The sequence below is a fragment of the Varanus komodoensis genome, unplaced genomic scaffold, assembly GCF_004798865.1.
Source record: "Varanus komodoensis strain SLA01 unplaced genomic scaffold, ASM479886v1 scaffold87, whole genome shotgun sequence".
Classification (NCBI taxonomy): Eukaryota; Metazoa; Chordata; class Lepidosauria; order Squamata; family Varanidae; genus Varanus; species Varanus komodoensis.
In genome coordinates, this window is record NW_025336565.1 from 1,014,227 (window position 1) to 1,038,477 (window position 24,251).

The 24,251-nt window shown below is 57.5% G+C and overlaps 1 protein-coding gene across 1 annotated transcript; it reads right to left on the bottom strand.

Annotated features, from left to right (window-relative positions):
* Window positions 1-3,244: 3,244 nt before the first annotated feature.
* CLDN7 (claudin 7) lies at window positions 3,245-13,092 on the bottom strand. The gene is made up of 4 exons (XM_044417209.1): window positions 12,869-13,092; window positions 5,352-5,516; window positions 4,651-4,735; window positions 3,245-4,073 (listed from the first exon to the last, which is right to left on the bottom strand). The coding sequence occupies exons 1-4, from the start codon at window positions 13,089-13,091 to the stop codon at window positions 3,899-3,901; spliced, it is 648 nt and encodes a 215-aa protein (XP_044273144.1). The 5' UTR covers window position 13,092; the 3' UTR covers window positions 3,245-3,898.
* Window positions 13,093-24,251: the final 11,159 nt, after the last annotated feature.

The window sequence follows — 24,251 nt, forward strand, 5'->3', positions numbered from 1 at the left end:
AGCCAAGCAAGGACGGGTGGTGGGAGAAGGGGCTGGAGAAGGGGACATGGCCCTCTGAGGGAGGGCTGGGGCCCTAGGGGGCCACACTGGGCTCCCAGACTTGCTGTTCTGCACCCCTGCTTCTGTTACGCTTGATATCTGAAAATCTCTGTGGTTTACATCAGAAATACATGAAGGCCATAGAACCCTAAAACATATGAAATAGATGGAAGCACATTGGTTTAATACGCAGTGCAAGGTGACGGCCAGCACTCCTCCGGATGCTGTTGGGATGGCAATCCCCATCAGCCCCAGCCAGCATGGTGAATGTTCAGGGTTGATGGGAACTGTAGTCCAGCAACGATGGGGTGACGTGCCAGGTGTGATGCATGCGGTTACTCCCAGTTGGTTTTAACCTTGAAATATGGCTTCCCACGCCTGGTGCCTGCCAGAGCTGTTGGGCTACAACTCCCATCATCCCCAGCCCAGGCATCCATCAGTTGGTGTGCTAGTCAGAGGGCCGGACTGCTCAGCCTGTCCTACCTCACAGGCTTGTTGTGAGGATAAAATGGAAAGGTAGAGGCCCATGCAAGGAACCTTAGGTTCTTTGTAAAAGGAAGACATCCAGGATATAGATGTCCCAAGTTTTAATGTAGTCATAATCTATTTTAAAGTCCCTCTGGAGGGCACCAGGCTGGGGCACCTCCCTTCGCCTTACCTGCTGCCCACCTGAGCAGAGAACCCCCTCCTTTAAAAGGCCACCTGCCCTTGTGGGCAGGAGCCGAGCATTTCGCTTTGCAGGCCCCGCATTTCAAAGCTGCCTTATCGAACTCGAAGTCACAAAGCCGCTTTCATCAGGCCGGTCTTCATTTCGTCATCTCTCCCCGACACCCCAGGTAGAAGTTCAGCTCTGGTCTGTTCACCCCTTTCTCCCTTCTCTGTCACGGCAAGAGGTTTCCGGGGTGGGGGACACCCCGGAAGAGGGACCTGCAGGGAGTTACTGGTATTTCAAGACATGCCTCAATGGAAGCGTATGTAAATGGCGGCACGCCTTTTAAACCAGTCTTCCCCAACCTGTCTGGACTACAGCCCCCAGCACTGGCAGTGCTGGCTGGGGATGATAGCCACTGTAGTCCAGCAAACCTGGAGGGAGCCCGGTCGGAGCAGCAGCCATGGGGCTGCACGGCTATTCCATGCCAGCGGCGCTCCAGCTGTGGAGACTGGAGGAAGGAGATGGCCCTGCCCCCTGGCTCGTCAAGAAACTGCCTCTTTCTCTCCCCTCCCTCCCTCCCTCCCTCCCTGCTCTCCCTTCTGGTAGAGGACGACACACCCATCCTGGCTTCTGCGTACACAGGAGCACTCCTGCTGCCGGAACAGATGGCGCAACCATCTAAGCTGGCTTCTGGCTTCCTCTGGCGGGCAACCACATGTCCCCCAGGAAGTCTGACCGCAGCGCTCGAAGGAAACAAGCTCCCCTGTTTACCTCCGGTATCGGATCCATCCAGGTAGACTGCCTCAGAAAAGGGAGGCTCTATTTAGCTAGTGGGGCCAATGGCCACCCATAGACCTCCTCATCCTCCATGCATGTACCCCCCTCTAACAGCCTCCCCCAGCTTGGTGCCCTTGGATTGCAGCCCCCTTCATCCCCAGCCTGGAGTCATAGTCCAGCACATGTACAGGGCACCAGGCTGGGGGAGGCTGCCCGAAAAGACCCTAGGAGCTCGGGGTCTCCTCTTGCCGAGATCAGAGGGGCACTTTGACAAGCTCGGCCACCGTGCCCGGGCTTGCAGGCCCCTCCTGCCCCGTCCTTCTGCATGAGGGCCTTGCAGGGCGACCATCACGTGTTCCCCCGGCTGCCCACATACCTGGCGGGGCTCACCTGAGTATGACGCAGTGGCCAGAGGGTGAACGCCACCCTTGGCTGCATGGCCAGAAGTGTGGCTTCTAGATCGAGAGAGGTGTTGCTGCCACTCTATGCGACTCTGGTGCTCCCACAACTGGAGTATTGTGCTCAGTTTTGGGCCCCTCCTTACAGAAACGATATAGCCAGGTTGGAGTCAGTGCAGCGAAGGGCCACAAGGTTGGTGGCCGGATTGCAGGGGATGCCTTATGAGGCGAGACTGGGGGAACTGGGCCTCTTCAGCCTGGGGAAGAGGAGACTCCGAGGGGATCTGTTGGCGACATACAGGCGTGTGAGGGGGTGTCACACGGAGGTGGGGAGAGACCTGTTCTCCCTGGCAGAGGAAGGCAGGACGCGCGCCAACAGAGCAAAGCTCAGGGAACTGAGGTTCCATTTGGATGCCAGGAAGCAGTTCCTGACAGTCGGGACCCCGAGGGTGTGGAATGGGCTTCCATGGGAGATGGTTGAGGCCCCATCGGTGCGGGTGTTCAAGGATAGGCTGGACGTCCACATGGTGGGCATGTCGTGAGCGGAGCCGGCTGGTGCCGGAGGTCAGACTAGATGGCCTGGGAGACCCCTTCTGACTCGCTCTGTTTCTATGTTTCTATATTTATTTATTTAAACAATTTCTATGCCGCCCCATTCGCAAAAAGCCTCGGGACGGCTTACAACATAAACAATTACATAATTAGCCTTAAAAATCCAGAAACATCTCAGCACGTACCTAAAAACCCAATAAATACAATCAATAAATTAACAATTAAAATAACTATATACTTGATTCCCACCTATTTGGTAACTCATTTTCTTCCCTCCGCCAACACAAAACAGAAATCCACAAAGTCTAGCTTTTGTCCAAAACAGTCTTTATTATGTACAAAAAATATCAATTCCCAGCAACATACAGACAATTAAACAATATCCACATGTGCACAGAAACCCTTGTGGGTTTGGCTGTGCTTTAAATAAGGCAAGGTTCTCTTTGGGAATGCCTCTTTTCCTGGCCCAGCCTTCAGAAAATCCTTTTCCAACATCCTCTTCCCCGTGCAATGAAAACATAGTATGATTAAAAATCTATCAAGCAAGCAAATACCACGACGTACAGAAAAGTTATCTAAACATGATTTGAGGTGAAGGCACGGGGATGTCCTGGGGAAATTTCACACCTGGATAAGGGGGTCTTTTATCACAAGGGGCCTGTCATCTCTCCTCAGGTACACCCCAGAACCGCCACAGGTGGGACTGCCTTTTGTCTGTGTGTGACCCCCAAAACAGCTCTGGGAGGGTGCAGAATGCAAAGGTATATAAATCATCACCAAAGCTTCAGGTGGGATCTCCCCCCCCCACCCCTGAAAGCCCCCCCCCCCGGACTTGTCCCCCAAATGAGCATGTCATAGCCTCGTTCATGTCTGTTCACCCCAAATTTGTGCCCCTGAGGGGAGTTCTGGCATTCCTCCCCCCACCGCCATAAAATGCCCCACCGTGGGTAAATGAGTAAACAGTCAAGGAAACGCAACTACAGAATTTGGAGTTCCACTCACTGTAATGGATGACTCGCTCTTGAATATTTGGGGCCACGGGGGCCCGTGTTTTGGATCTGCCGCAATTTTATATGCGGCGGAGCACAATGTGAACTGCGATTAGTTCCACCAGGAGGGCAACAGCTAAAACTCAAGAACACGGGACAGAAAATTAAGATCCGCCGCCTTTCTGTCCGTCCAGAAAGCGCTGCATTGGGTGTGACAAAACATCGGTTAATCATTCATCGAATTTCTCCTGAGTAAAATACGCTTCCCCCATTATAAAAAAGCACACAAGACAGCCTGAAGAATTACAAGATTAAAAAAACCGGGATCATGTAAAAGGCGGCAAGAAATGAAGAACGCTAATAGCGTCTCCGATGGTGCCGAAGTGGTGCTGAAGTCATTTCAGAGAGTCCAGGACCCCCAGGATGGGTGCGACCGGCTTGGGGGCATTCCAGGCGAGGGTGTCGGAACGGAACCGGTGCTTCGGGCCAGATTACACGTACTCCTTGTTACTGGGGGGTCCGGAGATGGGTTTTCCGGCGGGGTATGCGCGATTGTTGTACCCCTGGCGCGCATTTTCTGGGCAGGAGCACGAGAGGAGGCCTCCCCCAAGCAGCGCTAGCAAGGAGCCGGCCCAGCCAAGGAAAAGGGCTGGCCCAAATTCATACCTGAAACAGAAGGAGAGTGAGAGGCCTTTTGGGCTGAGAAACCGTGACCGGGCTGCAGAGCAGCTCGCCTTCTCCCATATTGGGGTTTACAAAGGGTTCATTTCTGGGGGGAAGAAGCTTTCGGCCAAAGAGGGGGATCCTGTCCTCTGCCTTTGGATGCACCCCTCACTGGGGTGCAGGCCCCAGAACCTCTCTGGCCATAGCTGGCCCTCACATGACACGCCCTGCACCCCAGTTTAGGCGGAGAATGTGCTCAGACAGCTGCCTCTCCATCTACAGACCGGCAAATCAATGCAGCTGGCGGGGGGGGGGGGGGGGGGTTACACTGGACTCCCTCATGGGGGCCTTGTGTGGGGCTCTCTAGGGTGGCAGAGGTCCAGACCTCGGAAGGAATCCTCCGGTGGGAAGTCCCACCATGAAAGCACCTTCGAGGCTTCAAAGCTGAGGTTCGCTGCGGGGGCAAGGCAAAACTCTGCTCCCATGGAGGACTCTGGAGCCCATGAGAGAACCTGCCTCCTGCCCTGCCCACTTCCCCTCCATCCCCAAGTGCGGATTCACACACAAACGTCACACTTACCTGGAGTTTACAGCCATGCCTGTGCCGTAGAAATCCCGGACGACCTGGTTCGCTATCCAGGAGCAGGCGATGAGAGCGGCCAGACCTGAGGGGTTGCAGCACAGGGGGAGCCCACCTTAGTCCTCGCGTGTCTGGGGTTCCTCCTCCCCTTTGCTCTCTTTGTGGGTGAATTTCAGCCATGGGGAAACGTTCGACTTCGGAGCTCAGAAGTTCTGGATCCTTGCCGGGGGATCGCCCCGGCTTTGCAACGCGAGCCAATGCGGTGCCCCGGCTGAGTGCTGGGCTGGGTTTTAGGGGACCCGGCCTCAGTCTAGAGGCTGTGCGGCTCCCTCGCCACCTGCTTGCAGCCCGACCCACCTCGCAAGGCTGTTGTAAGGTGAAAACTGAGAGGAGACAGGATGGCGCACGCCCCTGGGCACCTTGCAAGGTGAAGGCCGGGAGAGAAGCAAGGGAATTGCCCTGCAGCCACATCTGGGGCAGCTGTTCCCCCTCCCCGGCTTAGCATGAGCCACTAGCCCAGCCTGGGGCTCTCTGTATGTGTTAGCCCGCAGCTCCCATCACGCCCAGCTACGAGGGCAGTGGCGTCCGCACATCTGGCCAGCACCAGCCCGGAGGAGGCTGTGGGGCGCGGGGTGTCCAGCCCGTTTCCGCCTTGCAGGCCCGCTGGGCTCCAGGACAGGTGGGCTTTGGGACCGACTCACCTGCCACCAGAAAGATGATCCCTCCCGTCATGGCGATGCGCGCCTTCTGCACCCTGTCCTCGGGCCCGCAGCGGGTGCACTTCATCCCCATGACAGCAATGCCCATGGCGATCAGCCCCAGAACGATGGAGACCACCATCAGCGCCCGGGTGGCTTGTAGGGCGGCTGGAAAGAGAGCAGGGCTGAGTCAGGAACGAGCGCCATGCAGTGCTGCCCCGAGCCCCGGCCTCCGTTGCGCGAATCCCCCGGCCGCCGTCCCGCTCCAGGCGTCGGCTTCCCTCCCAGAGCACCCAGCCAGGAGTGGTGCCCCGGGTGAGCGTGCCAGGGCATCCGCCAGGCGCCCCTGACCTGCTGGGGTCGCCGGCACCAGCCCCGGAGTTGCGACTCCCCTTCCGCACTCCGCTGGCGCTGACTGATCCTTGCTGGCCCAGGACAGCAAGAGATGCCAAGCCGCCTCGCCCCCGGCCCGCCAAGCCACTGGGAGCCACAGCGAGGAAGAGGAGGGCCGCCCGAGGGCGTCAAAACCCAACTGCTTGCACAGAGCTCAGCTCCCCGCTGCGTGTGCAGACTTTTCCGTTTCTCTAATCCCTGCTGAGAGATTTCAGGTTTATTCTAGTGTGGGAAAAATCCAGGAGAACACCCACAAGGCTCGGGTTGGTCCTGGGCTCGCTTCCTAGAAACACCAGTGCTAAATCTGAGCTGAGACACCTTTCATTGGAGGGAAAGCACACAGATTGAAGGAGTTTTTGAGAAGCACAGGTGAAAAGGGGCGAACCGGCTCAAAGGCGGTTCTGGAGCAGCACGATGTGCGAAGCAAGAGGGGAGCCAAACCCAGGACGACACTTTAGCCGGAGAAAGAGGGACTCGGCTCGCCCTGCCAGACAGGGTGTTCCTAAATACCTGCCACAAGGAAGAGGGCTTGGGCTTGGGCCTTTCCATCCACCCACACCCTTTCCTTGTATGTTGTATAGTTTGATTGTAACAGATGAGTAATCTACACCCTGCAAGGCTGTGCTAATTTCTTCCCTTCTCCCCGAGCCCCAAGTTAGCTCTCCTGTTGCCCCAGATGGAGGTGCCAGACAAGGAGGTGGGTGCAGAGGAGGGGGAGGCGCCTGCGGTGACCAGTGACCTCAGGAAGATGCCTTGGAAAGGGTCACTGAGTCACCTGGGAGCATTCCAGTGTAAACACCCCGCACGGAAGTACCCGAAGAACTGGGTGGGGTAACGGGGCACGGTGGAAGGGAGCTCATCGAAAGCATGAACGGAGCGGGCAAAATAAATAGGCATTCATCACTGCCTTGAAACTCCAGAAACGCAGGTTGCAAGAGATCGGAGACATCCAGTCTCACCCAAGACGCAAACTTCCACAAGCACACCCTTCGCCACCACGACCTCTGCTCACGTGGCAGTGGGATTAATCCGTGCAGAGTAATCCCTCGATCCCACTTCCTCTTTTTAAAATGGCCCCTCCGTGTTTAGCGATACGCCCTTTCTGCGCACGAAAACGCAAGCTTTCTGCCCTGCCCTGCTGGGGGGCGAGCACTGGGCCCAGTACAGCTCCAGCCCGGTCTGACACGGCATTCCCCCGAAGCCCCCCTTTTGGTGCAAGGGTGCGCAGGGAGCAAATTTGCCCTCTGGAACTGTTTCAAACCTGCCTGAGCAGTTCCAGAGCAGCCAGCTGTTCTCCAGGGAAAAACGGCAACTGCAAAATTTAGCTAGTGAATTGAGGCTGCAACCCTACCCCACTTTTTGGGGGGGAAAGCCCCTGAAATCAGTGGATTTCTAAAAAGGCGTGTATGGGGTTTCGCCCGGAAGCAACGAAGGCGCAGCCCTAGGTGCGCTGATGCACAGCTGTGCCCCCGAAGGGTTTTGACCTTTGCTTTTCCAAGCACGACTCAGTCAGGCATTCCGGAACCCTTTGAAATTTGCTTTTCCATTCCATCTCACAGCCAGTGATTATGCGAAATGTACCCCTCCATATACGCACTGATCAAGCTGGGCTTTCGCCTTTGGTTGTACACAAAGATTTGACAAAACCGTCGCACTGAACGCCATTCCAAGAGGCCGGGGCCTGATTTGGATGCGAGGGTCAGCCCCAGCAGCCCGCTGAAATTCCCATGAAGGTGGTGGCAGCGGCCCCCCTGTTGCCCAGTTCAGTTGTGCCAAACTATGCCTCCCATCATCCCTGTCAGTCTCAGTCGTGCCGACTGGAGCAGAGAGCAAGGCTAGCCCATCAGGCTGGGGAGGAACAGAGGCTGAGCCGGGCCCTGGGAGCATCTGGAGTTTCTCTCCAGTCTACGCACCCTTTCAGGGAACGGGGCTTGGGTTCTGCATGGAAGCCATGCCCTGCGAAAGGGGAAAGTGAGGCAGGAGGCACTGCTGCCTTGCCACCTCTGGCCCAGTGCCGAGGCGCAGCCAGGTAAAATGCAAAGTCTAAAGGGTTTGTTAGCAGGGGAGCAATAAAGCCACACCTGACTTAACTCTTTCTGGATTCGCAACATGGTTGGGGACTCCAGGGCAGCGCCTGCCTCTAAGTGAGGGAGAAGAGATCCCGGGAGAGAAGGGGCTCTCGTGAAAGCGAATCCCAAGCTCCAGGGCTCCTGAGGTCTTTTCAGCTCAAGGAAGGAACCCCAGGCAGTCACGGAGGGTTCCCTACGCCCCACACCTTCTTCCATGTGGCCCCAAATCTGGCCCTGTTGTGGAACCCCCCCTTCGGGCACAAGTTGGCAGGGCAATGCAGCTACAGCAGAGGGGGACGCCTGCCCCCTGCCAGCCAGCGCTGCCCCCAAATCTATCCAGCCTTCTCCCAAGCTGGCCCCTCCAGATACGCTGCACTGCAATCTCTTTTCTCCCTTCCCAGCCAGTCTGGGGATGGCTGGCTTTGTAGTCCAGGCAGGTCTGAAGGGCACAAGTTTGGGGAAAGGGCAGTCCCCAGAGTCCCTGGGAGAGGGGCCCAACCCAGTCGGGGCAGGAGGTTAACCACAGTCCCTGCCTGCTTAAACCGCTAGAAAGGAGTTTACACATTTACAAACCGAACAATCAAAAGCCTCCCTTCAGCTTCCAAACACTGTTCAAAGTCAGTCCTAGATCACCCAGATATTAAATTAAATACACAGGATGAAATAAATATTGGAAGACGCCCTCCAGGAATGAACTGTTGGCTCCTTCCATCCAGGGCGGCACCCTCCCCATGGACGTGGGGCAGCTGGCACGGGGGGCTGGCGCCAGGGAGGGCAGTGAGTCTTTGGAGAAACGCACGGGGGTCCCCACAGTCCGGCTGTGCCCCCGGGGAGGGGAGGAGGCTGCCCTTCCAGTGCAGTGCTGGAGAGACCCCCAAGAGCCGGCCCGGGGGGCTCCGGAGGGCAGCATCGCGTTCCTGAGAGTGCCCCTTCCCAGCATGTCTGCGGGAGCCACGCCTGGGACTCGTCGGCCATCGTAAAACCAGCGCCGGCCCAATTCCTGGCACCTTTTGTGTCTAAACGCCTTAAAGGAAGGGTCACAGGAGCCAATCCCATCTGGCTGCCCTCCAGGTGTGGCAAAGACCCTGCTGGCTGGGAGTGATGGGAGCTGTTCTCCAACCCACCTGGAGGGCACCCGGTTGGGGAGGACTGAACTACAGGAGGAATTCTGGGGTCTTTCCCTTGCACTGACATGTCCTGTGGAAAAAGGTATGACCCCCCCCCCCGCCGCCCCCAAGAGGTGAAGGGCAGGAGCAGAAAGACCGTTGCTGCCGCCTGCTTTTTGAAACAACCAAGCGGAGAGCCGCTTTGGGCCCACCCCAGGCACCGCGATGGGAAGGAAGGAAGGAAGGCTCTGATCGTGGTGCCTTGAAATGGGCGTCCCTTCAGAGCAAAGCTGGTGTCATGGCTGATCGAAAAGCACCACCCCCTCCCTCCCTCCCTCCCCCCCTCCCCACAGGGTGTTGAAGTGACATCAGCCTTCCCCCAGGACAGGTGTGCTGAGTGCGGGCGGGCAGCCATCGCCAGCCAACCCGCGGGAACAAACAGCGGAGTTTCGCTGAAACTGATGTGGGCAGAGGGGCCCAGCCCGGGACGGGAGGGGGGCAGGGGGCTCCTGACAGGGGAAGGGAATTCCCTCCATTGCTTCGGGGAGTCCAGGCGCCCGGCCTGCTCATTCATCCCTCTGGGCAGCAGGACAGAACTCATTTCAGCAAACCTTTTCAGCCGGCTGCCCTCCTGCCAGCCCCCAGACTGGGCCAGAACTCAGACGCCTACCCGCTGCCCTCTCGTCACCCTGATCTGCCAGGATGCGCAGCCTCCCTCTGCCCCGATCTAATTTCGTGCAGTGTTCAGACAACACAAGACTCGGCCTCATTCATCCGGCCCCAAGCCTCGGTCCAGCTTTTCCCTGGCCGTGGCTGAACGCCATTGAAACAACACCCTGTTTGATATCACGGGTAATCGGACTGTCTGAATCCAGTAGCGAGCCACAAGCAACGGAAGAGAAGCCCTGGTTTGTTGCTGGATCGTGATCCGATGGTTCATCATGGCTTGTTATCCTGGCCGGGTTCAGAAAACATGATAATCCGCGGCAACACAAGCAACCCCTGGACAACACCGTCTTCTCTTCCTTTTCCAGAGAAGCCGGAATACCACCTCCATGCAACAAGGTCTGGGAAAAGCAAAACCCCCACCAGGGGACCAACGCAGAGCCAACGGTGAAGCTTAACTCTGAGCTCTGCTCCCCATGACCCCTGCGGTTGCTCTAGGCCACCGGCAAGGCCAGATTGTTTTCTCAAATACCGAGGCCCGATAAGTTATCACGCACCTTTGTAGCCTCGCCTCGGTTTTATAAACAGCAGCAGGCCATGGTTTCCGGGTGTGCAGAGAGAGCCAAAGCATCCCTTTCCCGGCCCTGGCAGGAAAAACCCAGGCGAGGGGAGACCCACACGTAAGAAAGCAAAGCAGCGACGTCTATCCAGGCTCAAAACTCCTCTGGCAGCCCTCGTTTCAGGCTTGCCCAGCCTGCCTGCTCCAACTCTTCTGAGGCGGGGAAGACCCTCTCCAGAGGACCCCTCGGAGCCGTTGGAAAGGAACAGAGCAAAAACTAAAGGGTTGGGCGGCGGGAAAGGGCCTGTCAGCCGAACGTCTACCTTCAGAAAAGCCTCAAAGGACGTGGAAGACGGCCCGTGGCTGGGTCGAGGGCTTTTGTGCCCAGTCCTGAAAAGAAAGCAACCCCCCCTCATTTTTATGGAGGGAGCAAAGCAGCTCTCACAAGCAGGGGAAGTCGTGGAGTTACGGTCCTTAAGTTGGTGTGTAAGAGAAATAGGAAGCAGGACAAAACTGAGCCTGGGAGCCATGGAGGCAACTCTGTTTTGCTCGGAAGCCGGAACACGTTCCCAGGCCAGGGCTGAGGCGGCGATTGCACTGGAAATGATGCGGGATTTCACCACCACCATCAGGCAAGAGTCTTTCCTCCTTCAGCACTCCTCGCCCCCGCCCCACCAGGATCCTTTCTCTGACATCAGCTGCTGGGCCCCAGGAGGTATTTCTGTGGCCCAAGCCGGTTAGACGCTTCAATTACTGCTTATTAATAGTATGACTCTGAGCTTGAATTTTTTGCCGTGATGTGAGGAGAGTCATGGCGCTGGAAGGCAAGGACTTCAGGTAGTCCTTCTGTTCTCCCCCACAGGCTCTTCTAATTGGAGCCGCCTTGGAGGCAGAGACCTGTGTGGCTCTGCTGATAAGACACTGAATGCCACCTCCAGCTTCTCCCAGTCTCTCTCTGGCCTTCCTCTTCAGAAAGCCAGCCGCCTGGGAGGGCCCCAGGTAACCAGGGGTGACAAAGGGGGAAATCCATCAGCAAAGTCCTTTGTCATGCTTGCCCGAGGGTGGGGCCTGAGAAGGGAGGAGGGAAAGACCAAAGGAACTGACCCAACCTGCCGGGTTGGTTGCAGGAAGGGAAACCTGCAAAAGGAACTAAGAGAAAAAGCCAAGGAAAGATGGGGAGGGGCGGGGGGGGGCTTTTAAAAGAAAAGAAAATTCTGACACCTGCAGCAAAGGAGATCACAGGGGGAGAAAAAGGGAGAGTCAGGGCAGGGGGTTCCTAGCCCCCCCCCCCAACTCCCTCCCCACACGCAATATTTGAAGATTGGGGAAGAGCGCCGGCTGCCCTCCCCACCCTCCTCCTGTTTGGGGAAGGAGGGGCAGCGCCGCGGTTGAAACAGAGTGTGCTTTTGGCTTCCCTTGTTTTGCCTTCCAAACCCCACAAATCCCCATTTAAGGCCGCGTCAAGCCGCGCGGATTTAGGCAGACTGAGCTAAGCCTTCCTCGGAAAAGCCCCTTCGGGGTGCAGAGAGATAGCAAGGTTTACTCAGGCTGCGAAAACAAAAACGGACTTCTACAAGTGACTCCCAGCAGCCTTTCCCAGCGTGCTGGCTGGACATGATGGGAGCTGTGGTCCAATGCACCTGAGGAACACGGGGGGGGGGGGGCCAGGAAATTCAGCTTTCGATGCTTGCTCAACCTCGGCCTTCCTGTTTTTCCTTTCATCTTTGTCAGTTTCCTGACCCATCGCTAATTCCTCGACACTCCACCACACCCCGCAAAGCGCCGCTCCTTCCAACAAGTTTACTGCGATTATTAAAAGTTAAGGACAGCAATGAGGTTGAATTCAGATAAGCCCAGAAGCGACCCTCTGAGCATGCCTGAAGTGTTTTCTTTCACTGAGGAACCACAATCAACCCGCACTAAGTCAGCTTTCTTTTTAAACTGGGAGGGAGAAAGAGGCTTCCGGGTGAGAATCAGAGGGCAAACACCCCTTGAACCCCCTCCTGCTTCCCTGTCTGTACATTTTTTAAAAACTGGTTTTTTTAAAGGCTGGCCGGGGAACGCTGGTTGTCGCAACCCTTTTTCCCCTCCGAACGCGCACCTTAATCCGAAAAGGGGGTTGTGCCCAAAGATTCTGGAAATGCCTCCTCTCCAGCACACACGTTTCACCGGCCCCGATCCTTTCCAACACACCGCCGAGCACGCAGCGGACCGCGGGGGGGGGGGGCGCTGCTCGGGGCGCAGGGCCCCTTCCAGCCCCTCCGAGTCGCCGCCGAGGGCGCAGCGCTCCAGGGCGCGGCCCGAGGACGCGCTCCGGGAAGGGCCGCCGAGGAGCCGCGGCGCAGCAGCAGCAGCCGCGGGGCAAAGGGCGGGCGGGCGGCCGAGCGGGGCGCCCTTTCCCGGCCCGGTTGCCTCCGGCTTCGCCCGCGGCCGCCCCTCCGACCCCGGGAAGCCCCTCGAGCTCCGCCGCCGCCCTCCTGCCGGGGCGGCCCCCGCCCGCCAAAGCTCCCCCCGGCCCGCCGCCCCGTGACCTTCGCCGCCGCCGCCGCCCCTGCGAGGGCGCTCGCCCCGCAGCCCCCGGCCCCGCCTGTCCCGCAGCCCCCCGTGCGCCCCACGCCCCCCCGCTTCCGCAGCCCCCGGCCCTGCCCCGCGCCTCTCGAGGGCCCCCCTCGCTCCGCCCGCCGCTGCCCCACGGCGCCCCCTGGCCCGAGGCCCGGCCGCACTCACGGGAGAGGCCCAGGATGGTGTCGTAGACCTTGCACTGGATCTGCCCGGTGCTCTGCCACGCGCAGTCCATCCAGAGGCCGCGGTAGATGGCCTGGGCCGTGATGATGCTGCCGGTGGCGTACGACGACACCTGCCACTGGGGCAGGAAGGTGGCCACGATGGTGGCAAACCAGCCCAGCAGGGCCAGGGCGAAGCCCAGCAGCTGCAAGCCCGAGTTGGCCATGGAGCGGGAGCGCCGGAGGAAGTGTACCTGCGCGCCAGGTGAGTGCACCTGTATTTATGCGCTAGCCCGGAGGGGGAAGGGAGCGTGACATCAGGGCCTGGAGTGGGAGGGAGCGTGTCAACAGAAACTGACATCCAAGGCTACTCTGGCTTCCCGGGGAGGGGCTTTCAGCCGCTGCCCCATCCTCCCCGTGCCCCCTTTTCGCCTTCCCTTCCTTCCTTTTCCGCGTGTTGCCCTGAATTACAGGCAGAAATCCTGAAGGTGAAGCTTCCGTGGGCCTTCCCGGCAGTGCCACAAACACCATCCAGGAAGAGACTTTTGCAAAAGGCCGCATGCGCTGACCGACTCGTTTGAATCCTTTCTGAGACCATGTGCCTCTCCGTAAACGGTTTTTCGCTTGGTATTTGTCCCCCCGCCCCCCGCTTGACTCTTTGGAAACTGCCCAGAGCACTTCGGCTGTCCCGTGGCAGAGAAAGGGTAAAGGGTCTCAGCCCCATGCCTGTTTAGACAGAAATTCGGGCCCCACAAGTCCCGGCAAGCCGTGCCAGGAAGTTGCAGGGCTTCCCCCTAGTCTAAAGGGGCACCTGGTTGTGCCCGGCGGAATTAAGGAATGGCCCTCAAGCACTGCGCCAAAGACACAAGTTTATTGTGGCTGGAGGTACTCTGTGCTGGTGCCTGACCTTGGGAAACTGTGGGAAGAGTGATGTGGGCCTCTTGATGGGGGGTGCGGCCATTTGGGGAGGTCCTGAGACAGGCAGGATGTGCCCCGGGGCAAAATTCAGGGCATGACCTGAGGCGCGCAAGAGTTAGAGCAAAATCCCATCCAAGGTCCGTTTAGACAAGAGGTCTGTCCACTCCCACCGTGCCCCGGCAGCGGGGGCATGTAAGCAAGGAAAAGGGGAAATGCACTCTGAGTTCTGCCCTCCCCACTCTAAAACATCTCTGGTTCGGTAAATGTCACCTTTTCTGTGCTTTCCCTAAAAAGGAAGTCAGTTTATGGAAATGCGCCATGTGCGATCGATCGGCCCCTTGTAGAATCAGAGCAGTAGAGCTGGAAGGGGCCAAGAGAGCCACCGGGCCCCAACCCCCTGCTGGTTCAGGGCACCAATTTTTACCACCCCACTCAGAAGGCTGTCCGGTCCCCGGTGTGGGAGAGCCCCCCACCCCTCCAGGCAGCTGGCTCCACTGTCATGTTGCTCTGACACTGAGGAAGCTCTTCCTGACGCCCAGCCTGAATCTGGGTTGTCGTAACTTGGCCTGGTTATTCCGCGTCCTACCCTCTGGCAGCAGCAAGAAGAGATCTTGGCCTTCCTCTCTGTGGCAGCCTTTGAGGTCCTTCTAGAGGGGTACCGTGTCCCCCCTCAGTCTTCTCTCCTCAGGGCCGAACATGCCCAGTTCTCTCCGTCTCTCCTCACAGGGCAGTGCTTCCAAATCCTGGGTCAATTTTGTTGACCTCCGCTGGACCCTTTCTAATTTTTCTGCATCTTTCTGAAATCTTGGTGCCCAGAACTGGACACAGTATTCCAGGTGAGGTCTGACTAGTGAAGAGTATGGGGGAACTACTACTTCTCATGATTTAAAAGTAATAATTCTATAAATACTTCCCTATATATTGTTTGTAAGCCGCCCCGAGGCTTCGGCGAATGGGGCGGCATAAAAATGTTTTAATAAATAAATAAATAATAAAATATAGCCTTTGCCCTTTTGGTGGCTGCATTGTTGGCTCATATCTAGCCGGTTGTCCATGATAACTCCAAGACTTTTTTCCTTTTCGGTATTGTTGAGCTACGTACTCCCCATCTTGTATTGATGCCTTTGCTTTCTCTTTCCTGGGTGGAGGACTTGGCACTTGTCCCTACTGAATCTCGTTCAGTTGCTTTCAGCCCAGCGTTCAAGCTCATCAAGATCTCCCTGGATCTTCCTTCCGTCTTTTAGGTTGTTTGCTCTTCCACCCGGTTCTGTATTGTCTGCAGATCTGATACCGATTTCCCTTGCACTTCCAGTACGTAGCCAGGCCCAGCCTCGCTCACCATGTGCCACGGTCGTGGGATGCAAAAGCAACCTGGCACCCACGCCACCGGGCGGATGCCTTGCGCTGCCCTTCCCAAGCTGCCCCACCATTCCCATCATCCTTGCCGGCCGCAGCCCCATGCCTCCTCACGCCCCGTGTTGGGGAGGGCTAGGCGACTGCGCTGGGATGCACGGCCCCTGCGTCGCCCCAGGAATGCCCAGTGGGTGCTGCGGGCCACTCGAAGGCGGAAGTGGCGCAGGTGCTCGGGGTGGCGCAGGGGTCCAGCCGAACCTCCCTTCTGCAGCAGCGCAACTGGAGTGCCCACCGGGAAAAGCCGTGGGAAAATAAACGGAGGAGCAGCGGGGCAGAGGCTTCCGACTCCTTCCCTCCTGGCACTGGGGCCACCCACAGGGAAGCCGAGCGCCCACCCGCCCTCCCAGCCATACCTCCTGGGGGCGCGGTGCAGCCATGAAGAGCGATGAGCGTGCCCCCCCCCGCTCCTCCCTGAACCGGTCGGTCGGAGCCCCCTTAAAGCCTTCCACGTCGGCGGCAGCAGCATCGGGACCTGTGCGAGCAGGTGGTCCTTGAGTGCCCCGAATCTCCCGCCACTCAACAACTTTCAACCACCCCCCTGGTTTAGCATGACGAGGGAAATTCTCCTTTTCCCACTGTCTCTGCAGGCTTTGCAGGGCTACTCGGCTGTCCCCTGTTGGAGACAGCGTACTCTGCCTGATGACCTGACCTAGCGGTGCTCTTCTCCATTTCTAATAAGGTGGATTAGGCAGCCCCGAACAATGTCTTTTTTAGAGGTTAAACCTTGCCAAGTTCACGCCTGTGCTCAGTACTGGAAATGAGTGTAAAGTCTGGCAGGAAAGAGGATATCTTCCCGCCTAGACTTCTGTAACGCGCTTTATGTGGGGCTTCCCCTGAAGACAGTCCGAACACTTCAATTGGTGCAAAATAGAGCTGCCAGGTTGCTGACGGGGATGGGGCGTTATGCTCACATGACTCCAGTCCTCCGTCAGCTTCACTGGCTTCCCATTGAAGCCTGGGCCCAATTCAAGGTGTTGATTATGACCTATAAAGCCCTAAACGGCTTGGGTCCTGGCTACATGAAGGAGCGCTTACGTCCGTATATGCCCGACCGCCCTTTGAGATCTGCAGGAGAGTCCCTTCTCCGGGAACCCTCCATGAAAGAAATTAGGAGAGTAAGTACCCGGAGGAGGGCTTTCTCTGCGGTGGCGCCCAACCTATGGAATTCACTCCCCAAAGAGGTCCGCCTGGCACCGTCGTTACTGGTTTTTCGGCGCCAGGTAAAGACCTTTTTATTTAAACATCATTTCAATTGTTAAAACATATGATCTGGCCTGGGCAACTTCTTCTTCCTTCTCTTTCTCATCCTATATTTTTATTTTATACTGATAATTTTAATTTTATATTTGTAAATCAATGTATTTTTTGTATTTTTGTATTTAATGGTAATTTATTATGTACTATTGTATTTCAATGTATTTTATCATGTTGTAAGCCGCCCCGAGGTTTCGGCAAGGGGCGGCATAGAAATGTTAATAATAATAATAATAATAATAATAATAATAATAATAATATATCTGGGCATGCGTGGAGTATGTTTCCCTGGTTTGTTTATACTTGCACTTTTTGATTTGAAATCTGAACAGTCCCATTTTCCCTTGCACGAGAACCACATGAAAGTGTTGTGCACAATCTGTGCAGTCAGGCCATGAGTCATGGTTCTACGTCATCACGTCAGCTGGGCACAGGACCGGACGGGTGATCCGCAGGCCGGGCCCCAAGCGGCCCGTGTGTCTATTCTCATCCCGTATCATCCAGTGCTGAGTCACCGGATGGCAAAACCAGGCCCTGGGTCAAGTGCTGATGAGGGAGCACTCTGCACATGTTCAGAGTTGCCCTTATTTGCTCCAAAGCATTTAAACTATACTGCAGTCCGGGGAGCCCAGGGGCTTCCGGTCCCACCTGCATGTGAACTGCAAGAACATCACCCCCGCAAGCAGAAAGGGCCTTGCTTTGAACAGGCGCACGCGCAAACGGCCCCCTCCCGCAATCACACCCAGGCTCCCATCGCAGGGCAGTCCTCGCGGCGCATGCGGCCGGTGGAGGAGCAGCTTCCGCATCCAGCCGTGCCGTATAAGGCCACGGGTTCCTGCCACACCCTGGGCACGGATCCAGGCCCGGGAAGTGCCACCCCCCCCCCCGGCCGGGCGGCATGACATGCCCGGGAGCACTCCGCCCTGCCATCCTTCCAGCGCTCTGGGCTCACTTTACAGCTCCTTGTTCCCCGGAGGCGAAACTGAGAGAATGATGGGCAGGCCACCGGCCCTGGGTGACTTTTGGTCTAGAGGGAGGGAGAGAAACACGGTGAAATCCAGCCAGGAAACGGAACTAGGCCGACTCACGTATCCCCCCCCCCACCTGCCACAGGCATCGCTGCCTCAGCTCCCCTTCTGCTCGGTTTTGGATGCGCCAGTTTCTTGCCCTCCTTCTGTGCCACTTCATCACCTGAAAGCTTCGTGCTGCCTGCATCGAAACTCCTCTGACACGGTGGGGGCCCCGGGGAGACACCTGCAGACACAAACATTTACGTAAAAATAAACCTCGGAGGTGGCTCTGTAGCTGGGAGGGGTCTTCCGTACAGGTGGCCAAGGTGAGCTTGAGCACCTGAGCTGCTGCATTTTGCGCTTGCTGCGGCTTGGCTTCCGCACCAGGCGCAAGGAGAGTCCCAGGTCCTGGTCACCTAACTGGGAGGTCACCAGGGCACCGACCGCTAGGCCGGGCTGCCCCTCGCCTGTGTTTTCCGCTTTCCCTGCCTGCACCACTCTATTAGCCATCCAGCTCAGCTTCCCCAGCCTTCTTGGCTGGCCAGGGATACTGGGCATGGTGGCCCAGCACCGCTGTAGGCTGGTGGAACATTCCGGAGAATGCCAAAGCTCGTTCGGCTGCCACGGCCTGGTGCTCAGGGTGCAATTTCTGGGTATTTCTCGCTGCACAGCCGCCGCTGCCAGTCAGAGCCCGGTGGCAGGCTGGGTGGCCACGGCTCTGGCTCAGTGTCCAGCGCCCCTCCTGTTTCGTGACTCCTGGGCTGGGCCTCGAGGGCAGGCCGGGCCGCCGGCACGTAGCGGGTCTGGGGGCTGTTTGCAGGCCCGCTGTGCTGCAGAGCCAGCTGGCACCTGGGCGGACTACAAGGCCAAAGCGCTGGCTCTGGCTTTGGGTGGAAAGAGGAAGGCGGCTGTGCAGGTGCCTTCCTGGTTCCTTGCAACCCCGCAGCCTCCTGCCGCAGACGCCCCGGGGCCTGGGCCAGCCACCCCCTTCCTCCCCCTCTTTCCGCCCCTTTCCAGAGGAGGATCTCTTTGCCCCCTGCCCTCAGGGGGCGAAATCGCAGGTCTTAGCCCGGCTGCATCTCTCTGCATTGCCCATCTCGGGCTCCCAAGCGTTCCTCACTATTCGGCTCCCTCTGTGTCTTTGCCCCTCTGTGGGTCTGCGATGGGGAGCCCCCCCACCTGGAAATGCCCTTGAGGGGCCTGGGCACCAGCAGCAAATGCCCAGTGGTAACGGATGCGGATTCCGCTCGGCTGAGCCGGTGGGCTTGCTGGGCTGGCTGAGCGATGATGCCCTGAGCCAAGTCAGGTGTGGCCCAGCCAGGGCAGGGCCCCAGGTCTCCTGGGGGAGGCTGGGGCACACCTTGAGTGGATTGCAGCTGGCGGGGGGGGGGCGGGAGCTGCTTACCCCTTCCTTTCCCTGCTAGAATCTACTGCTGGTCACCCAGGGCTCTGGAAAATTGTTTTGGACATCTCTGACGCTTTGCTGCATCACACGCTTGCGCCCAAGTCAGCGCACAGCCAGTGCGAAGCCCCCGCTTTATTCCCGGAGTCGGGCTGGTACTACTATTTGAGTCTGCGCATGTGCAGAGGCTGCTCCCTTTTTAAATCGGTGCTTGCAAGCCCCGTTCGGTTTTGTTTTTTGCTGAAACTTCAGGAATGCAGAAGCAGTTCTCAATCCTGGAGAGGGCTGGAGAAAGATGAACGAGGTTAGTCAGGTACTTGAGAATTCAAGTGTTCGGTTCAGTCTCTGAAGGGTCAGGGTGAGGCTGTTAAGTCCAACGTCTCAAATTCCCTAGCTGTGCCAATGAAGCTCACAAAAAGTAAACTAGGAAGGGAGGTCCTGTTCTCCTGCTTGTTCAGCGTAGGCTCACATGGTCACACAGGCAGAGGAAGGGTTCTGTGTGACCCAGAAGCTTGCACGCCAATTCTAAACTACTGTGGACTCGCTATGTCAGTACGTCTTTTTCTGTGGGCCACTGGCCATCAACTCAGCGATCTAACGGCCAGCGTGGTGTAGCGGCGAGTGCATTCGACTGGGGACGCGGGAGATCCGGGTTCGAGGCGCCCTCAGCCCATGAAGCTCACTGGGCGCCTTTGGACCAGCCATTCATGCTCAGCCTCACCTACCTCACAGGGTTGTTGTTGTGAGGTTAAAAGTGACGGGGGGAGGATGATACAAGTGCACAGCTCCCAGCATTCCTGATGGCTGGCTGGGGCTGATGGAAACTGAACTCCTGGCCCTTGGCGGGCACCAGGTTGGGAAAACCTGCCCTATGGCCTGGTTTATTTATTTATTCATTTATTAAAACATTTTTATGCCGCCCCATTTGCCGAAGCCTCGGGGCGGCTTACAACATTAAGTTAAAAAATATACAAACATTAAATTATAACATTAAATTAAAACGTTTGTAAAATACAAACATTAAGTTAAAATGTAAAAAATAACAATATAAAATATATGTGCCAGGACAGAATATTCCTGCTTAGTCCTGCAGTCTAGCAGGCAACGGCTGATCAGAGCTAAAGCCCAGTAGCGTGTCATAGTGGTTAGAGCACTTTGACTGTCAGCCTAGCCTTCCTTGCAAGGTTGTTGTGAGGATGAAATGACGACAAGGCGGACTGTGTACCCCGTCTTGGGAAAGACGCTGAGATGCCCGGAATACTACGCAGACAAGCTGAGCTGGAATCACGCCAGCCAGGCTGAGCCCCAGAACCTCTCCAGCGGGAGGGCTCTGCCCTGCGCCGCAGCAGGGGCCCGAACGCGTAAGAAATGCGGGCGCCGAGCATGTCCAGAATCCCTTCTCCTCCCACCACGCCGCTTGCGCGTTGCCGGCCGCCGGGCCGCATTTTCCTCATTTGCTTCGCGCTGCGGCGGCCCCGTTTTGTTCCCCCGCCAGGTTCCGCCTTCTCCTGCTCCCGCTCCCGCTGCTAGGAAAAACTCCAGCCCGGGATTTCGGGGCGGCCCACGCACCTGTGCCCGGAGCCTCCTCCACGGGGCGCGGCGGCGGCCGCCAGCAAAACCCGGACACGGGTCCCGGGGCGGCGCTTTCCCTCGTGGGCACGAGGGGGCGCCCGCGGGCGCTGGGGCGCGCGGGCTCCCCCTGCCGGCGGCGGAGGGCGGCGCGGTCGCCCCTGCTCCGGGGGTCCGTGGCACGGCCCTGAGGCCAGGGCTCCGCTGCTTCGGAGCCCGTGGGAGCGCGCCAGGGCTTTGGACTGCAGCCCCTATCATCCCCGCCCATTTGGCAGCGCTGGCTGGAGCTGGGGGGTGTCGGAGTCGGGCCAGAGGAGCCCAGAGCACGAGTCCCCCGCTCCCGGGGGGGATTTGCTTTTTTGGAGGTCTCTGTAGACATTCCCTTTTCTATGTTGGAAAAATGAAAAGTATTAGAATGAAAGAAGGAAAGAAAGAACAGAGCATTCCCTTTTCAAGGGGTCAGACTGGGGAGGCCTGGACTGGGCAAGCCCATGCGGGGGGGGGGTCCCCAATGGATGATGGCTGCAGTTGCTTATTGGTAAGGGAAGAAAACACTTTGCACGTGACCCGAGGGCCCTCCCTCTTCTAGTACTTCGCACATTCCAAAGAGGAGATGCGGCTTTTGAATCAAGGGGCCAGTCATCGGTGGGGGATTTAGGATGTCCTCAAACGACCATCTGGGGAAAGCGGCTGCTCGGGAGGATGAAGGTTCGCGACAGGTGCCGCGTCCCCCGCCAGCTTCATACAACCCCCCCCCCGCCGCGCAAAGGGATTGGATTCCAAGCACACGCGTGCGTCTCGGCGGTGCCAGCCCGGCTCACGTGCCGTGCCTGGAGCTCGGATCTCTCGTCCTGTGAGAAAGGGCTGGCAGAAGGCGCCCCAGCCCAGCTCCGGGGCCCCCGGCCCTTCCTGGGCCACGTGAGAAAGCCAGCCGGTGGCCTTGTCCCAAGAGTGCCATGGGCCGCGCCAGGGTTTTCCTGCCCATCCAGCTTTTTATCTAACTTTTTTGTTTAAAAAACCTTTCTTTCTCTCTCTCTTTTTTAGACTGGGGAGCTGGTTTTCTTCAACATGCAGGGCTGGCTACCAGAACTGTCTCTGTTTGTGTCTGAAAGCGTAGTTTCCTGTTTTGGAACCGACCCCCATCCCCACTTCATGCTTACCACACAGACCAAATTAGCTTTCTTTCAGTTCCACCGGTGTGCTTTCTGGGAAATGAGCTTGTCGCGACTGGTTGTGGGACCCACAGTAGCCATTTTTAAATGGGCAAGCTCACCTGCATGACGGCCGTTTGGTGAGACCCCGCACAGCCCCCTCGCAGAGTCCCAAGAGCTTGGGGGGGGGGGTCTGCAGTCACTTTTCTTTGCTTCTTTTAGCATCTGTAACAAGAGGGGTGCTGCAGGGTTGTCCTGGGCCCAGGGCTCTGCGATTTTTTAAATTAATGATTTGGATGAGGAAGCGTGAGGAACAGTTCTCAGACTGCAGAAGACCCAAAACTGGGTGGGAAAAGTAATACTCTGGAAGACAGAAGCCAGATTCAAGGTGATCCTGAAAGGCTGAAGTGCTGGGCTGAAAGCAACAGGCTGAAATTTGACAGGGGCAAATGCCAAGTTCTTCACCTCGAAAAAAGAAACGCACTGTAAAATTATGGGGAATCCTTGGCTCAGGATCTCGCCGATCACAAGCTGAATATGAGTCCACAATGTGAAGGGGCTGCAAAAAGGACAAACGCTATTTTGGGCTGCATTAAAAGAAATGTCACTTCCCAGTCATGTGAAGTGCCTTTTCCCCTTGACTCAGCACTGGCGGCCCTCCTCTGGAGTTCCTGTGTCCAGTTCTGGGCATCACAGCCGAAGAAAGATGCAGACGAGCTGGAAAGGGTTCGGAGGAGGGCGACAGGAACGATCCGGGGACTGGAAACCAAGCCCTACAAGGAGAGATGGAAAGAACTGGGCATGTTCAGCCTCGAGAAGAGAAGACGGAGGGGAGATGCAAGAGCACTCGGCAAGTCCTTGAAAGGCTGTCACAGAACGGAAGGCCGGGATCTCTTCTCAGGCACCCCAGAGCGCAGGACATGGGATGATGAGCTCAAGTTACGGGAAGTCCGATTCTGGCTAGACATCAGGGAAAAACTGTTAGAGCAGCGCGAGATGTTCCCATGATGCAGCAGGGAGATTGTGGGCTCTGCCACCCTGGAGGCATCGGGGGGGGGCAACCAGGCAGCCCTCTGAGAGGGGTGGTCTTGCTGGCAGCCCTGCACGGAGCAGGGGCCGGACCCGGCGGCCCGCTGGCCCCCTCCAGCCCGCCTATTCTGGGTCCTGGGCTTTTGCTCGACCGTACATGGCCAAGAGAACTTCCCGGGTTTCTTGAGGGGGGTTAAGAATAAAGAACGGACTGCATAAAGGCGGAAGAGGGAGTTAAGAGCACAAAACCATCATCCAGCAAACGGTGCGTGCACACACCCGTCGGTGTCCAGGGAGCCGCGATCGAGGCCACGAGCGCAGCATGGGCCATGTGATATAACAAGGACGAGTCCTGCCTCCAGGTCATGCGCTCAGGTTGCGGAATGGACTATAAACAGATCACGAAATAACAGTAGTCCAAAGCTGAGCAAATGATGCCTTGTACAGCAGCCCGCCCCCCCCCGCCCCCCCCGGCCCGGTAAGTATCCATTGGCCCTTTAAGTTCTTTTCCTCCGTATCTGAAGCTGTTCCAATCCTGTGCCCTCCCACCCCATTTGAGGGAGAAGGAAACCCAGCACCTATTCATCTTTTAACCCCCTAATTACATGGTGGGGGGGTGATCGAGTGTGTTTCTGGGTGTTTGGGGTGAGCATCTTTAGTTGCTCACTTGTGTGTTTGACAAACCGTATATCATTCTGCACGGTACACCATTCTTCTGAGGCTTCCTGGCAAACCTCTAGATGTGTTGGATTACAGTTCCCATAACCCCCAGTCAGTATTGGCCATGCCAGCTGGGGATGCTGTGGGGTTGCAGTTCAGCACATCTGGGGGGAGCTGGACTGAGCATGGCTTTTGGGGGGCTTCAGTGCTTCCATTTGAGACTGTTTTGCAATCCCGAGGTGTAAGCGGTTTATAAATGCTTCCAAATAACTTATTTGGGGACCCTTCGCTAAGCTGCCACTTTTCTTATGTAGATCTGAGGGTCCCGTTGGCCCCCAGACCCTTTTCTCACCAGAGCCCCCAGGTGGAGACTAGGCCAGCCACAGCTTGATTGCTGCCCCGGCATGACTCCAAGCTGATGGGCCCTCCTGCACACTGCACAAGCCCAGAGGCACAGCAGCCCCTTGGTGATCTCCGTCTTTTTGCAGCTCAGACCTTCAGGAGCTGTGGGGGGGTGGGAGCTCCCTCCGTGACTCATGTTTAACTTGGGACTTTCCTCCCCCCGCAGCCCTGGCACTGCGAAAAGGTGAAGGAGCTGGAGTCAGGAGTCCCGCTCACGTGCGCGCTCGCTTGACCCCAGTCCCTCGCGCCTCGGAAAGGCCAACCGGAGGGTCAGCGAGAGCCCCCAGAAAGGGAAAGGGCTTACGACACCCTCTGCGGCCGCCGCAGCCTCCCCAGAGGCCGGAGAGCTGAGATCGCATGCGTCTCGGTCCGCTGCCTGACATTTGAGCCGCCTGAGGGATGAGGGCAGGCTAAATATACGCACCGCCGGCCACCCGCCAGTCGCCTCCTTGCCCCCTGCTCCGTGACACACGGCCTCATGCGAGGCCCGCTTGCCGCCAGGGTTTGGAACCGGCTGATGTGCCTTCAGCCTTCCTAAGCCTGCAGCCTTTCAGAAGGACCGTGCTCGACTCCGAGCGA

What these genes read in the sequence shown, in the direction of transcription:
- CLDN7 (XM_044417209.1), bottom strand. Translation starts at nt 13,091, where the DNA reads ATGGCCAACTCGGGCTTGCAGCTGCTGGGCTTCGCCCTGGCCCTGCTG. An exon ending in GATCATCTTTCTGGTGGCAG is followed by an intron (nt 4,736 to 5,351) that starts GTGAGTCGGTCC and finishes GCAACCCCTCAG; the next exon opens with GTCTGGCCGCTCTCATCGCC. An exon ending in GGCATGGCTGTAAACTCCAG is followed by an intron (nt 4,074 to 4,650) that starts GTAAGTGTGACG and finishes CTTCTGTTTCAG; the next exon opens with GTATGAATTTGGGCCAGCCC.